The 16,349-nt window shown below is 39.4% G+C and overlaps 1 protein-coding gene across 1 annotated transcript in view; it reads right to left on the bottom strand.

Annotated features, from left to right (window-relative positions):
- Nucleotides 1–16,349, bottom strand: part of FAT4 (FAT atypical cadherin 4) — a 135,881-nt gene that overhangs the window by 61,564 nt on the left and 57,968 nt on the right. The window contains exons 2-3 of the mRNA XM_077300348.1: nucleotides 5,189–5,320; nucleotides 1,778–2,039 (exon numbers count right to left, since the gene is read on the bottom strand). Of these exons, the coding sequence (XP_077156463.1) occupies nucleotides 1,778–2,039; nucleotides 5,189–5,320 (394 nt within the window). The remainder of the gene's footprint in view (nucleotides 1–1,777; nucleotides 2,040–5,188; nucleotides 5,321–16,349) is intronic.

Genomic DNA, 16,349 nt, shown 5'->3' on the forward strand with positions numbered 1-16,349 from the left:
GCACGTTACCTTCAGTCACACATCCTTAAACTGGGGTAGTACCTGCTGCTGAAGCAACATTTCTAAAAATCTGCAGAATCAATCTCCAGTGACTACGGTAATCAGGAGTCTTTTTTCTGGAAGCTGATTTTGAGGTGCCATTTCCTTGTCCATCCTTTGTCCCTTTCACTCCCACCTTCCTCCAGACAGCTTTTCGATGACTGGAACATGTTGGCCAAACCATTTACTCTCCTTCCCCTTGAAGACCATTGGTTTCTTTTTTTAAAAGATGCTAAAATATTGATGTATGGGTAGAGATTAGCAGGTTTTCTGAATTCCCAGCTTCCATTTTAAAAGCAAATCTTAAACCCACCCCTCACAGAAGGATAAGGGGAGGGGAACATATCTACATGAGAGAAGAGGCTAGAGATTTTTTTAAAAATGGAAGCTGGGAAAACAGAAAATCTGCTGACTATTGCTGCAGAACTCTAGCAATATATTGACATTTTAGTGCCATTTTTAGGGTGGGAGGCACTGTGACACCACCAATGACACCAGTGCCCTCCATTGAAAATCCTCATTGTGCAACAATCAGCCACTGCTCGCTCAAATGCCTCCCTCTGGGTGCCAGACTCCCTTTGGCTGAGTCCTGGTGGAAATTATATTAAAGAGATAACAGACTCTTATATTTCTATTTTTTTTATTAAGCTATTGGACACATTTCTTTTCCCTCTTGTTAATCTTATTAGGATCATCCATTTCCTTCTTGCATCCCTCTGGGTGCCAGCAGCTTCTGCTACTTTCAGCAGGCATCATTGTTCAAGCAGTTAGGTGGGTAGAGGCATGCAGCATTCCCTACTGCCTGCCCTCTCACAGGAAATGCAGTTTCTGCAAGCAGAGAGGCAGGAAGAAGGGCAGGTCTGCTGCTACCACCTGCAGAAAAAGCAGTCATGGAAGCAGTCATGGAACACACAAATAGGGATACTGCCTAATTTCAGGTACAGATCAATGGGAAGTAAATGGTACTGACATTAAAGGGCCTTGTTTCCAAGTAAACCTGGTTAGGATCAAACAGTTAAACCTATAGAAGGATCATTATCTATCAATGTTCTGAATCAATCAATTTTTATTTATGGTCATAGACCAACCAGTAGAAAACATAAGATTACAGATATAAAATCAATTATGAATGGATAAAAACTAAAAAAATAAGAGCAATTGCATATGGATCCAGTGTAAAAGTATTAGGGAATAGGGTTGGTCCAGCTCTGCCTTATTTTTATAGCTACCCAAGCAAATTTTGCAATAGTTCTTGTTAGGTCTTTATTTGTGTCTGACAATAGTAGCTTAAGACGCTGTTTCCTCAGACCTCTGGGGCATTCTGCAAATGAGGCCAGTGAATTTGTACGGAGGTGACGATAGAGTCTGCATTCAAATAGGACATGTTCAGCTGTCTCTATTTGACCTTCGTCACAGACACACTTGCGTGCTTCTATCAGTAGCCCCTTGAACTTCCCTTCCAGAAAAGTGGAAGGGGGAGCATTATAACGCAGAAGACTGTAAGTTCTTCTTTGTTCAGAATTTAGAAGATCAGTTAGATATGGCATCAGGACAGTCTTGTTAAGAAGGGTCACTATTTGGAATGATCATTTCCTTAAGCAGGATGAAATCCAATTTTTTTTAAAGTATTCAGATTTTTAAAAATGCACTGAAAATACTATAAATGATTACACATATTAAACACACATTAAATCAAGTGTTGGAGGAAAAACAAAGGAGCATGTTAATTCCTGTTTACCTGGAGTAGTATCCTCCGGTATGTCAAAAGAATACCAAGGTTTGGAGAATGTGGGCATATGATCATTAACATCACTAATGGTAATGTTTATTCTCATATCTGAAGACTGCAAGCCATCATCAGCACGAACCAGTAGAGAATATTTGGAACGGCGTTCTCGGTCCAAACGCTTGGTGGCTATTAACTCTCCCGATTCAGGATCAATACGGAAGCTGTCATCTGCCCCACTGATGATAGTATAAGTGACCAGTGCATTTGCACCCTGAACAGTGACAAATAAAAGCCCAAATGATATATGTCTCATGAATATCAACATGAAGTCATTCAGCTTATTCCCAAAGGGTAGCAACATACCTAAAGCAATTTTAAAATTAAAAAAAAACAAAAAAGCAAGCATTTGTAAAGGATCAATATTTTTTTTATTTGCATTTTAAAAGAGGGGGGAAATTAAGTTACAGTGTAGTATTAGGATTTTCTAAGATTCAAATCTCCATTCAGCCGTGAAGCTCACCAAAACCATTTATTCTCCTTCACTGTAACATACATCACAAGTCTGTTGTTAGGATTTGAGGGGAGGGGTATTAAGAGGTGGAGACAAGGTAGCCTTTTCTGAACAAACTTAAAGAGGGAACCAAAACAATCTAACAAATAAAATAAATAAAATTATGATGAGTTCTGGTGTGACATGAAAGAAATTTTGGAATGTTGTTAACAGAATTAAGGCAAGATTTTATTTTATAAGAAGATAAAGAGTTGGTTCTTATTTGCCACTTTTCTTTACCAGAGTCTTAAAGTGGCTTCAATAACCTTCCCTTTCCTCTTCCCATAACATACATCCTGTGAGGTAGGTAGGGTTGGGACAGCCCTTTTATTACTGCTCAGTCAGAACAGCTTTATCAGTGCTCTGGCGAGCCCAAGGTCACCCAGCTTGCTGCATGTGGGAGAGTGGGGAATCAAACCCAGCTCACCAGTTTAGAAATCCATGCTCCTAACCATTATACCAAGCTGGCTTAATTATATTGTGTTTCTTATTTCACCTTTCTTCCAAGGAACTTGGTGCAGATACATAATTTGGCAGATTTGGGATTACATTTTTAAAAAGGGCAATTAATCTACAGATCAGGGAAAGAAGTGAATGGGACATGTGGTACCATTATGCTCCTACAACACTATCTTCCAGATCCCCGGTCTTGCTGAATAAACTTTGGCACAACATGAATGTCCGTGCAATGTGTAGAACTTGCTTGTAAACATGATCAAATGGATGCTTTAAAATTTTTTACATGAGTAGGAGATAGTACATTCTTTACCATGCACTTCAGATACTTTACCATGCACTTCAGATACAATGCACTTCAGATACTGCACTTCAGATACTGTCTTAATATTGCTATAAAATCAAGCCCACTGAATATTTGTCTGGCTATAATATAAATGCATAATATATGACATAAATGAAAAAGGAAAATCAAAATATTAAAAAAGTCATTAAACTCTGAAATAGCTAGAAATGCCATTTGAACACATTACGTCTTGAGTTCACGCCATGCTATGAGTCCAATGTAACCAATGTAACCAATGATTGCATTCATTCTGTTATGGCAAGGCCATTCACGATCTGGGACCTGAGTATCTATATACACCCTCTGGAGAATGCTCTTATTAGGTATAGCTAACCAACTTGTGATCCCCAGCCCCAAAGAAGTGTGGCTGGATCTGGTCCCTGCCTGGTAGAATAAGCTCCCAGAAAACATCGGGGCCCTGATGGAACTAGCACAGTTCCACAGGGCCTGTAAGATGGAGCTCTTCTGCTGGGCTTATGGTTGAGGCCAGCTCACATGAAACTCAATGTCATATGGGCCTCTCCTGCTGGGACGCCATCTCCCATGGTCCCTCCCTCGACTGGGAGACCCATTAGGTAATCTATATAGACACTAATAAATAATTGTAAGCTGGCAGTAGAATGGTAGAACATACTAGAATAGATTTTATAAAGTTTTATTTATGATATGTTCTACATTGCATCACATTATTATGTAATGTAAGCCGCCCCAGGACTATAAATGTAACTATAAAATAGATACATTTTAAAAAAATCATGACACTGTCAGTCATGTTGATCCCAAAAGTGGCTGCTAGTTAGGTGTTGTCATCATATCTGCCACATGAAAGTGTTTGGATTTACACATGTAGAGAATTTTTTTTTTTTAAGCTTGAACTGTTTGGATCCTCTTTCTTGAAAACATAAATCACTACAGACACAACTAGTTGTTTGTAGCTTCAGATTCCACTGATTTCAGTCTTACTATGAACATGCAATAGAATTACTACATTCAGACAGCACCGACAACCTCTGCACACAAAAGCAAATTATGTGCCATGCTTGTGCATGTCTTTCCTTTTCCTCTCATGCACAGTGTTTGTTTCTTTGTTTGGGAGTCAGTCAAACAAACATCATTTTGCTGTGATGTAAATTCCTGGGCAAACTGGAGTTTTTTGTGCTCATAGACTGGCCTTCCACACCAAAACAGCCCTGATTTGTCCAGTTGCCAGTTTTGAAAATGTAATTTAAATAAATTATTACTAATTTATTCTCTCCTTATATCTGTACTATTATGATTCTTGTACCATTGTCTGAAGAAATTTGTATGCACACGAAAGCTCTCGCCTTGAATAAAACGTTGTTGGTCTTAAAGTTGTCATTGGACTCAAATTTTGTTAAGAAACTTTCAGTCATGCTCCATACACAAACAAGGGAAAGGATAGAGACAGTGTGTTAGTATAACATCTCACCAAATTAAGAAAATCTAAAAATAGAAACAGAAAAAAAAATCCAGAAAATTTCATGGATTGGACAGTGTAAGTTTTAAAATCTTGTTAACCCAAAAGAGTCCACTGATAACCACTAAAATGAGTGGAGCTCAGAAACAGGGAAGTGTGAAAGCAGGAACCCTAAACATCAGTTTAGCAAGAATATGCTAGGATTTTATTTAAATGCCTAGAGTAATTCTAACAATACTTTTTAACCTCTCACCTGGATAACTTTCTGATATGTTCTGATTCATCTAACCGTTTCTCAAAGATAATTAAAAGCTTCAGGACATATAAACATTCATGTTAATTGAAAAGTTTTGCAAGAGATTTATCATTGCCCTCTGGAGCACACCCTCCTCTTGGGTCTGCAAGGGTCATGAGGGCGGAGTATACATAAAAATTATAACCACTGTGGTTAAAGGAGTGCAGTGAAGGAAAGCTGCTTCTGAATTTTCCCTATTCCCATTATATTACTTACACCAAATTTTATGTAAAATTGCATAGCTTTACCCCTGTAGTAGAAAATGAAGCACCTTCTTGAGTCAAATCCCTTTTGTCTTCAGTGTAGTGCACTTTCAAATAAGCATGATCTCCTACCTCATCAGCATCCATGGCTGTCAGCTGCATTATTTTAGATCCATCCCCAACGTTTTCTTCTACAGTCAAATCAAGCATATCTGTTGGAAATACTGGCGGGTTGTCATTCACATCTTGAAGAGTTATTTCCACCTATGGGCATAAGGGAAACGATGGCATGACACACTGATTAAACAAGAATGCTACAAGTGACCTAACTTCACATTAAGACAGGTAAACAGTGCATAAACTAATGCTCAGAGACTTTCCCAAACAAGAATGACAAGCATGAGCAAAATTCCTGGGGGTGTTAATAAATCCTCATTGTTGCAAAATCCTCCAAGAAAAGCCTCTAACCTAAATAATTTGACTTGTTGATAGTAACTGATTTTAAATGGACCTCAACTAGTTTACATTGGACATGGTCCATTGATTGACTGTCATTGTAATCCTCCAAAGTTGGCCCCCGGAGGATAGCTGCCAAGACCTAGGCCACACGCTCATTCAACCATGAAATGCTGCCTGACAGAAAGATGAGGTGGTGTAAAATTCTTCCTGAAATGTTTACATATTGGCATGCAAAAAAATCATTTTAGCACAAAAATGGGTTCCAATTGCCATTTTAGAGGAAAGATTTTGTGATTTTATTTTTTTAAAAAAACATTACATTATATCATTGTGATGTTCTTTTCTACCTGGTTGACTCACATCAAAACTCAAGCACATTTAATTTTTCTGAAGTCGTTTGTATACTTAACAAACATTATCAGTTTAATCTGAAAGATTTGCCAGAGCTGTTTACTCATGTTTCTGTGTAAACAAGGTTGTTTAGATCTCACAAGAATAGGTTAACTAAGGTTTCAGTTGTTAGGTGGACACATACTAATAACTGCCTAATAAAAAACCAAAAGACAACAGCTGGTTTATATCAGCGCTCAAAGCAAGAGATTCCCATAGGGCAAAGTCTAATAAGTTATCACCAAAACAAGAAGACCACCAAGGAGATAATGGTACAGTCTCTTTTCAACAAACACAGAACAGACTGTTTAATAAGATTAAAAAAGAAACAGAACTTAAAAATCAAGGAAGCTAAGTAGGTTGATGAGCAGAAGTAGGTTGAGGAGCAGCAGTGGTACTCCTGCATTTTCCCCATCAGTCTTTTCCAGCTGATTTTTTAAGAAAGCTTTAAAATGCTTACAAATATAAAAAAGCAGTACTAATATCTTCAAAAATTATATACTTCAAGAAATGTGTATGTGTTCTATTCTTCCAAGAAAAAAACCCGACTAGGGTTCCTCTGTAGAAACCTGACATTTGCTGGAATTAAATACCCAGATGAGAGAGATCAGTTTCCCTCAAGAAAATTACTGCTTTGGAGGTTGAACTCTACAGCATTTATCTTGTTGAGGTTTCTCTCCTTCCAAATCCCACTTTCCCATATGTTACCCCTAAAGCCGAAGCTTGAGCTTTATAAAGCAAAAATCTGCATATCATTTCCATACTTCCGAAGGAAAATCATGTCTTAATAGGAACGAATAAGATGAGAAATTAATAAGAATAAGGTTAATAGCAAAATACACAGAACCTTTAGATTTCATATGTCCTATCTTTTCTCTGATGGAACACTACCAAATCTAAAACAGTTATATAAATAGTTTAACAACGTTTTTAACAGATCACTAGCAAATATTAGATTGGACCCTTCTCCCGGTGAAAGAGGTGCTCACAGATTCATATCTCATATATCTTAACCATCTCAATATCTTTCTCTGATCTCTCCCTCTTCTGCCTCTGGAGCATTTTCCAAAGCATTATGGATGTAAGAAGAAGCTGGAGGCAATGACAGTAAATTTATCCTCCTCACTGTAGCCCCGGTGACTATGTCATTGTGTCTGTAATGTTTCCTAACCCCCCCCCCCATCATCTTTTGTGAAATCAAAGCGAAATACTGAGTGAACTGCTGAGTGGTGAAAGATCTGCATCACAGCAACCAATGAACATCCTGCATGAAAGTTGTTACATAAGAACTATTTCAACCTTTGTGGAAACATTCTTCTCAGCCAGAAACTTCTCAGGTGGAAGTTAAAAACAGTGTCCTGTCACTGGCAGTCTTCAAGCAAAGGCTGGATACACACTTTTCTTGGATGCTTTAGGATGCTTAGGGCTGATCCTGCGTAGAGCAGGGGGTTGGGCTGGATGGCCTGAAAGGCCCCTTCCAACTCTATGCTTCTATGCTTCTATGAACTATTTTATAAATTAGTTGTACTGGTGTTGAATAACACTCTCATTTCATATTTTGTGCTCACTCTTAGCTATACACTAGGCATCAGTGGTTTGGCTAGAATGAGTCAAAAACAACCTGAATCAATGCTGATTTATGTATTTTTTCCACTCATCCATTCCCTGCATTCAGATGGTCCAGTCACAAATCAGCCATCCAAATAATTTTTCAGGCAGCACCTGAGAATGTGGGAGGGGGATCATACACCAATCAGGTGTTGAGGACAGGCACCCTGCCCACTCCCTTTAAATCCCTTCCCAACTGGGGAAGCATTTAAATAGAGCCAGTGGGGGCGCCTGTCATCAACAGCTGAATGGTGCACTGTCTGCAGTTAAAAGGGAATGACCAGCGAGTCAGCTGATCATGAAGCTCTGAAACTTTTCAGATTCAGCTGAACTGATTTTGCCGAATCTGAAAAGGTGAAGGGGTATTTGTGTGTTTTGGATTGGACTGAATCCAAAATGGTAGGATTTTTGTGTGTGTGCATGTCTACTATGCACCCTTACTTCAAAGTACCTATAGATCTCAAAGTATGTACCAAATGTATAATACCCATTGAGCTGAGAGGATACACATTTGTGGCCTCTGTACATGGAGGCCTAAATCCGTATACCCAGGTGTGTGTTTAGAGTAATCTCTGAGCAATTGATGTGTGGAGAGAAAAATAAAAAGAGTGAAAATATTTTACTGAATAAAATAATCAGGCTCTTTTACGTTCCCATTTTCCATGTTTGGGTGCTGGCTGCTGCTTTGAGGGAGAAAGGTCTGTTCCATGCATGTTTTGCTCCTTCTAGTGGTCAGTTTGATATTACAGCAGTTTAAATCTACTGGGAGATATACCAGACATGAGGCGATGTAATATCAAATTGATCACTAGAAAAAGCAAAACATGCGTGGAATGGGAAAAACATCAGCAAAGTAAAAGGAACACAAAAGTGAGGAAAATGAGAATGCATAAAAGCCCATTTAAAAATGAATTTAAAAAACAGACAGAAAAATAAGGGAAGGCAGACTTCAAAAACGTGATATGACAAAATCAAACTAACATAAAGTAATAAAATGGAAATCAGTTGAAGAATGCTTAAGCTAGATATGTCCACCCATATTTGTCCAAGTAGAACCCACTTACAATTATATGTATGGTGTCCCTGAATTCAGGGAACAGGAGAGGGAGCATACAGGAAAGAAAGGGTTGCCATGAAGACTATACAAGGGTTAAACTTGAAATGGAGGGAGGGTGAAAGAAAAAGAGCAGAAGGAATGCCAACTTGGAAATTTTATGAAGGAGGCTCAGAAGCAACATATTGCTTAGGGTGTCATTTGGGACAAAATGGAGAATAGAGGGGAATGTGTTGATGGTGGATAGAAAGAGGGAGTTGTGTGGAACAGAGCTTTGAGAAAACAGGGCTGAGAGAGAGAAAAACAAGAGCCCTTTGGTAGATCATGTGGGAGAACTGGTCCGTGAAAGATGTTTGGAGTGAGGAAGAAAGAAAGGAAAATAGCGAGTGAGATCAAGGGAAATGCAATAGTTCCTATGTAGCCCAATCCTAGAATATGAGTGGTGGGCAGAGAGTTTTTGGATGAAAATGAAGTTAAAATGTCAGGTTGAGAAAAGGTTCTTTTAAATGCAAAATGTGTAACCTTTTCAGACAATTGCAGGTGTTATATTTTGAGTGAAATGCAAATGAGATATGAGCTGAAGTTATGTTGCTGATTTAGAACCTAATTTACCGCCAAGGCCTGTATTATTTTGTAGCATTCTTTGTGTGGAATGGTCCCACAAGCACTAGTCATTCCATGTGGTCTGGGTTTAGAGCAAGAAAAGCCCTTGATGAAGGGTTTTGACAGAGCCTCATGGGGACCAGCCTGTTCATTATTTCATCACACTGTATTCCTATCATGGTTTCCACGTTGATCCAAGATGTAATCTGCATATAACTTTAGCTTTATAAACCTGAAGAGTATAGAGGATACTGGGGGTAACAACAAGAAGCATCCCTGTCTCATCTGACACCAGCCTATTTTGCCACTTACATATGTACTTATTTACATATTAAGAACAGGTTTGACATATTATTGCTAGTAGAAAACACCATCACTTCTGATTGTGCCTCCTCACTCTGGTGGCAACAGGTTTTCAAGGCCCGATTCCACACCAGCAGCGCCATTTCAGGCTGGCACTGGTGTGTTGCTGCGGAACTGCATGCTCTGCAGCTTGCTGTGTCCCCACAGGGGACACATTTCAGCATTTGATCTTCTCTGGCACTGAAATATGTATCCCCAGAAAACACAGTGGTGGCAGAAAGGCTCCGCCACACAGGGGAGCAGGAGGTTTGCTGGAAGGTGAGACTGCATTCCATGCAATCCCACCTTCCTGCCATGAAGTTCCACAAAGCTGTCCAGGGCAATTTTTTCTTCTGCAGGCCTCTGTAGGGCATAGAGAAGCCAGGCCTGGAAGCCCAGCTCTTCCTGTTTAGACAGGCCTGCTGCAGGACAGGCCTTCTTGGCCTCTGCAGTGCCAAAAGGGGACACAAAACAATCTGCGTTCTCTTAGCATGGGGCTTCTGGGGCCCAATCCATATTGCCAGGGCCTAGCGGCAACATCATGTAAAAGCAGGAATTAGCTCCTGTCCCTTACTGATGCTGCCCCGGCCTTTTCCACCCATGCCGAATTAGCCAAGAAGTTTATACAACTGTACCCCACTACAAACAACTCTGTAGGAACAAAAACCCCTCACTCAGTGGTTTACATGCTTTGCATGAAGAATAGAAAGCACTGAGCTAGACTGATCAAGAGTCTGGTTCAGTAGAAGGCAATTTTGCATGTCTATATAGGCTAGTAGCTTAGCCACAGCCCTCCCCATTGATTGCTAATGACACCAGTTCACCTCCAGCCCACCCACCTATCCAACAACCCAGACGCAAAACAGTTTTCATGAGTCAGCTTTGTCAAGGAATTTTCAAGATATCAGCATGGTGCTGAAATAATCATCTTGAAAGGCCCATTATTTGGGAGCAAATATATCAAAGAACTGAACATGAATGAATTACATTAGATATACATAATGACCTCCTTGGATTTGCCTTTCATATGTCAAATATACATTTGGACATTTTTTAATATAAACCTTTGGATCACAGAATCAGCATAGGCATTGCTAATACAGTGTCCCAAACTAAGAATCTAGAATTAAATAAATTTGGACTTTCAATTTAAGAAAACTAAAGTGTCTGAGATCTTAAGAAAAATAATAAGCATTGAAAAATTATGACTATTAATTTCAACAAACAACAACAAAGTACATTATCAAAGACGAAGCACTGTGATACACTATTGCTGACAATCAAGTTTGAACTCTTAAGTGAACACAGCTACAGCAAGCTACCAGACCTATTAAATTTCACCAGATCCAGTTTCAAGGTACAGCAGCTGCAAAGCTCTGCAGTTTACTTATTAATAACATATAGATCATGAACAGCTAAGGTTTCAACCACAAGTCAATGTTCTGCCTACAATGCCAGATTTCACTCTGTATTGTTATACTTTGTTTCTATACATGCAAGCAACTTCATTTTAAAGTATCATTTTCTTTTCAGATAGCAATAACCTACATAATGTGCTATGTTGTGAGGATAAATGGCAAAACTCATGAGATACACACAGAGCTAGGGATAGGCAGAAACACAACTTTCTACATGGTTTGACATTGTGGAGGTTCATGCCCATTTGTGAGTGGATACATTCCTAGACAGACTGCTCAATCAAAATGTTTACATGTGGGGGGGGGCATGTAGAAGAGCATCAGGGGAAAGTGTCTCTAGCTTGTATAGGATCCATTCTATACTTTCCTGATCCTCGGTCACTTTGACAGATACAGGTTTAGGAGGTCCAGAGGGTTTAAAGTATGTAAAATGGATACCATTGCTAGAGATACTTGCAGGTGATCTCTGTCTGACCTCCTCTACCTGAATTCCAAGTGTGGTGAGGATTGGGTATTTAGGAACCAAGTTATAGTCCCCCAAAAAAGGTACCCCTAGAAAACCTCTTTCTGGGGTAATGACAAGTAGTATCTAAAGGGCCTCCAATGGCCCTCAGACTTCCACCTACTAGGTGTTCACATATTTAAGGTAGTCAGCCTAGCATTAACCAGACCCATGAGTTTTCTACTGTAGTTCTCACCCTATGGACCAGATTTTTTGGGGGGCTGGGGGGCAACAACTCTAGAAATGTTCAGTGGCTATTGCAGGGCCATTTTATTTCCCAGGCATTGTAGACCACAGGAAGCCTTAATTAGTTATTTGGAGCTTTATCTTTTATGTTTAAAATTACAGTGTTTTAAATTGTGTTTTTTAGGCTGCAAGGATTGAAAAGAATGGTCAAATATAGATATTTATACACATATCTACATATTCCAGTTGAACAAGAATTTTTTACAAAGGGTATGTAGAATTGCTTCTGTGGTAGTGTCGTTGTTAGTGAGCTCTACCCAAGTTGGTGGAATGGATTGCTTGAACCATGGAAAAATTAAACTACGTTATTTTATTTTTAAAATGTCCTTTCATTCATGTCATATGTCTTTAATAGCCTAAAATCTAAAGGACTTTTCTGCTTGAAAGCTCAGCAGCAGATCTCATTCATCTTTTATTCTAGCAGTATGTTCTAAGTGAGACAAGAACTGTCTAAGACCTTAGTCTGGAATTATAGCAAACTTTGTCACAATTCACTTGCAAAGGAACCAAGTTTGTGTAGAGATTTCTTTAGATCTAGCAGCTCAGACACTGCAAGTTGTTTTACCGCTTGTCATGAGTTGAACTCCGCAGATCAAAACAAATGACTTTTGTAAAACAGCAACACTCTTTACAAGCCAATTGGCTCTTGAAGAGCTTATTCTTAATTTGCCAGTAATATTGCTTTGGAGACCTCTGTAAAATTTGAAGTGAATTAGAACAATGTCAGAGTCAGCTGAGGGAAGGAGGGTGGAATGAGCAATCAGTTAACAGGGACACTTACCGAGCCTGAGAATGCAAACTATCCATTGTTTCTTCCTGTGGATAAGTGGATTTTATTTTGAGATTTGGGCTTTGCAAAGCCCTCCACACTTGCTTTTAAAAGCTATTATTGGTTAGCAGGAGACTGGCAGGAAAGGGCAGTTCAATTGCTCCTAAGCATTGCCTGCTTTGCCAACAGTTTCAGCAAGTACCAACCACCAAAGCTTAGTAATTACAGTGGGCCCTCCTAGACAAAGCAGATGAAATGGCCAGCTCACACCTTGGCTAGAATCTGACATCTATAAGGGGCACAGAGACTTGGGGGATACAAGAGACTGGATGGCATCTTCATGGAGATACTTTGCTTCACAAGAGGTGGGCAAATTGAGATAATAAAATCGATTGGCATGGAGGGACCATTTTCTTGGCTGTTTCCACCTGGAAGGGAGCTCCCACATCAAGCTCTGTCTTAGATGATAGCCACTGCCACATTCACCTTTTCTGCACAGGGAATTCAGCCCAGGATAGTACTCATCTGGCTAATGCCCACTTCCAGATGATGTTTACACAGGCCACAAACAGGCCTGTCACTGGCCTGTCCCAATTCAGGAACCTCCAAAAGCTTGTGGCAAGAGAATGCAAATATATCTAGGGGGTGGCAGGGGGTGGGTACTCTCAGGCACAAGCCTCCAAATGGTAACCCTCTGCCACCTGGAAATGTGAGCAATTTCCAGGAAGGACCTGGCAACCCTATTAGAGGGAGGAGCCAACACTAGGCAGAGCCTTAGAAAGGCAATGTACAAGGAAAGCTGGGAGTACTAACTCTTTTAGTAGATCTGAAAACAACCCAGAGATGAATGCTTGCATATGTTCTTCTGAATATGTTCTTATCTTTATTCAATATAGAAATGAAGTTTTATTTTCCTCTGAAGGAGGTGCTGGCCAGCAACAATACTGACATAGGGGACAATTGTTCCTACTGTGGTTTGTAACAATTTGCTTTAGTAAAAGAGTGAAAAGAGAAATTGCAGGCAAATTGATGCTTAAACAAACAGAATGTAAAGTATCATAAATGAACCCATACTGTCACATTGATAAAGGTAGAACACTTTTTGTCTACACTGTTATTAGCATTATAATGATTTTGTAAATCTAATCAAGAAAAGAACTAGGACAAGGATATATGTCAGTACTAGGCTTTCTTGAAGGCACACATTGATTTTTTTTTGCATTTATAGCTATTCTCAAGCAGACAATTTAATCAATCCACAACTACATCTCCCATGAACCCAACAAACTTAGTTAAATTCCTATATGCGATAAATCGGATCATTAACTATTCTCTTGTCACTGTAGTAGTGATCTTGTTTATCTTTGCTATGAAACTAGATGTCTTTTAATTCAGTTTTTTAAAAAAGCAATAGAGCACCTTCCTTCACAGAGGGAGCTATATAGCCTAGGATTTGGAGTAAATGTTTCACTGCATCCACAAGACTTCATCAGGTACCACAATCAAAATGTACTCATTCGAAAATGCACTCATTCATTGCTATGGCTCAGGAAAGCAACTTATTAGTGGATGAAGATATCTATGTGCCTGATTAATGTTATCATTTTGTAATTGTACAGAAAGAACTGAGTAAACACAGTCACCGAGAATACATTATTCGTAGCCCTGAATCTTAACATGCTATCCATCCATACACTTACAGATGCCCTGCCTAATGAAATTAACCCCAGTTCCAGGGACTGCCCTAAACGCCTTGATTCCAGTGTATATTTCCTGCCTTGAATTTTTAAACAAAGATACACTTTTGTGTTTCCCAGCCTTGCTTCCCTGATTGAAACAAACCCATTTATAAGTCTAAATATTCTGTCAAACTAGTTTGTGCAAAGATTTATTGTAGTGTTTGGGTTAAGCCCCTCTAGGGCATGTAGGGGGGAACAGTGAAACATAAATCTATTCAGACAGTCTCTCAGTTCCAGACAGCCTATGGCTTATGAATGGGGAAGGCACTGCTTTTGTTTCTCATATTAAGATGATTATTTCTATTAATCACTAAGTATCACCTAGCAGTCATAGGCATGTGTTCTTCATACAAGGGTATTCCTTATCAAAGAGTGGGGGAGGGGAGGAAACAGTATGAATGACAAATTGGGCAGTCAGCCAAAAATGCCAAGAACACCCCATAGTGTGGACAAGAATGGAACAACTCTGCTCTTGACACCAAAAAGCTTTTGAAAACCCCTGAGTGTGCAGTGAAACAATAAAGGAGTTGAGCTTTTGTTAGTAGACCACATTATTTGAAAAGCTGGGACTGAATATGCTCACCCCCTCCCCAAGAATCAAAGAAAATTACACTGCCCCTTTTTAGCTTTCTGGAAATTAATACAGTCTCAGCAATTGTTTAAGTCATTTACTGACCTCTTAGGAGAAGTGCTGCTTCTCCTGTAACTGACAGCCTGATTGTCAAAATGCTTTTTTGCCATCAAGAACACCAGTGAAGTCAACAGAACTATTGCTGTCAGCAGCACTTTGAGGAATGGAAGCAAGAACAGTTCAAAAATGTGTGAACACTGGAAAGCTTTGGAAAGCTATGGTGTATGTGTTTCATGACATACATCTGCACATGCGGATGGCATTATCTAACCCTAGCAGTAAGCCCACTGGAGCCAATACAAGAAATGTTTTAATCTATTATTAGAATAAAAAAAATATTAAACATAATCTCTATCCCTCAATAATAATACATAGACCCTTCAAAAATGTGTTGGATTTTAATACATCTTTATAAGTAGTGGGGGAAGAGAACGGGAAGAGCTGATCCGTGGTTTAATCATGATCTGTGGTTGCTACCAAAAAGCAATAGGGACTAATTTTTCTCACCTGACAGTCCAGTGTACCAGATTAATGCAGTAGTTAGGGTACCAGACTAGGACCTTGGAAGCGCACATTCAAACCCTCACTCTGCCATAGAAAGTTGCTGGATGACTTTGGGTCAGCCATACTCTTTCAGTCTACCCTACTTCACAGGGCTCTTGTGAGAGTAAAATGGAGCACAAGGAGAATGATGCTAGTCCATTTGGGTACCTACTGGAGAGAAAACTGGGGTATAAATAAACTCTGTCCCCAAATCTCCAGGAGTTTCCTAACCTGGCTCTGGCATCTCCCGCAAGTGGCCAGGGTGGACATGGTAACCCTAAGGTTAGCCCAGTCGCATCTGATCTTGGCTGCTAAGGAGTCTTAGACACACCAAATTAGTGCCTCCTGTTTTGATTGTCTGTTTTAACCATCATTCATTAACTACTCTGTCTTGTGTAATAGCCTGCACAGTTTTTGATTCAAGTGGGTAGCCATGTTGGTCTGAAGTAGTACAACACAAAAATTGAGTCCAATAGCATACTCAATTTTTGTTATGCACAGATTTTGTCACATATCATAATATATTCTGAACACATGGCAGTACACATTTAATATGTTTTTTTTTTTGCAGTAGTGTGTGTACAAAGCCTGATTTAGTGTGTGGTGGTACTTAGGGAGATTGGCTCACAGTGAGCCATATTATCACTACATGGGATACTCCTACAAAAGTGGCATATGATATTATATGTATAGGCCACTTTTCTCCTAGATGAGTACAGAATTGAAATGGTAAGGAGGCTTCTTGTGCTTGGTATTTTAAGTTTTGTACCCGAATAACCTGGATCTCAAAACTCAGTCTTTCAGACGGTGTGTCATTCCCTTTAGTAAAGTCTGGTGATTTTCTTTTAAGCCCATATTAAGCTTCCTTCAGCTAGCATTACTTTTAGTCATTAAAATCTGTTTTAGCCATCTGCCAAACTGATACAAACGCTTAGCAAGCACCTTTTCCTAGGATACTTTAAGAGTAAAATACTGGAATCTTATACGTT

The sequence above is a fragment of the Paroedura picta genome, chromosome 10 (genome assembly GCF_049243985.1).
Source record: "Paroedura picta isolate Pp20150507F chromosome 10, Ppicta_v3.0, whole genome shotgun sequence".
Classification (NCBI taxonomy): Eukaryota; Metazoa; Chordata; class Lepidosauria; order Squamata; family Gekkonidae; genus Paroedura; species Paroedura picta.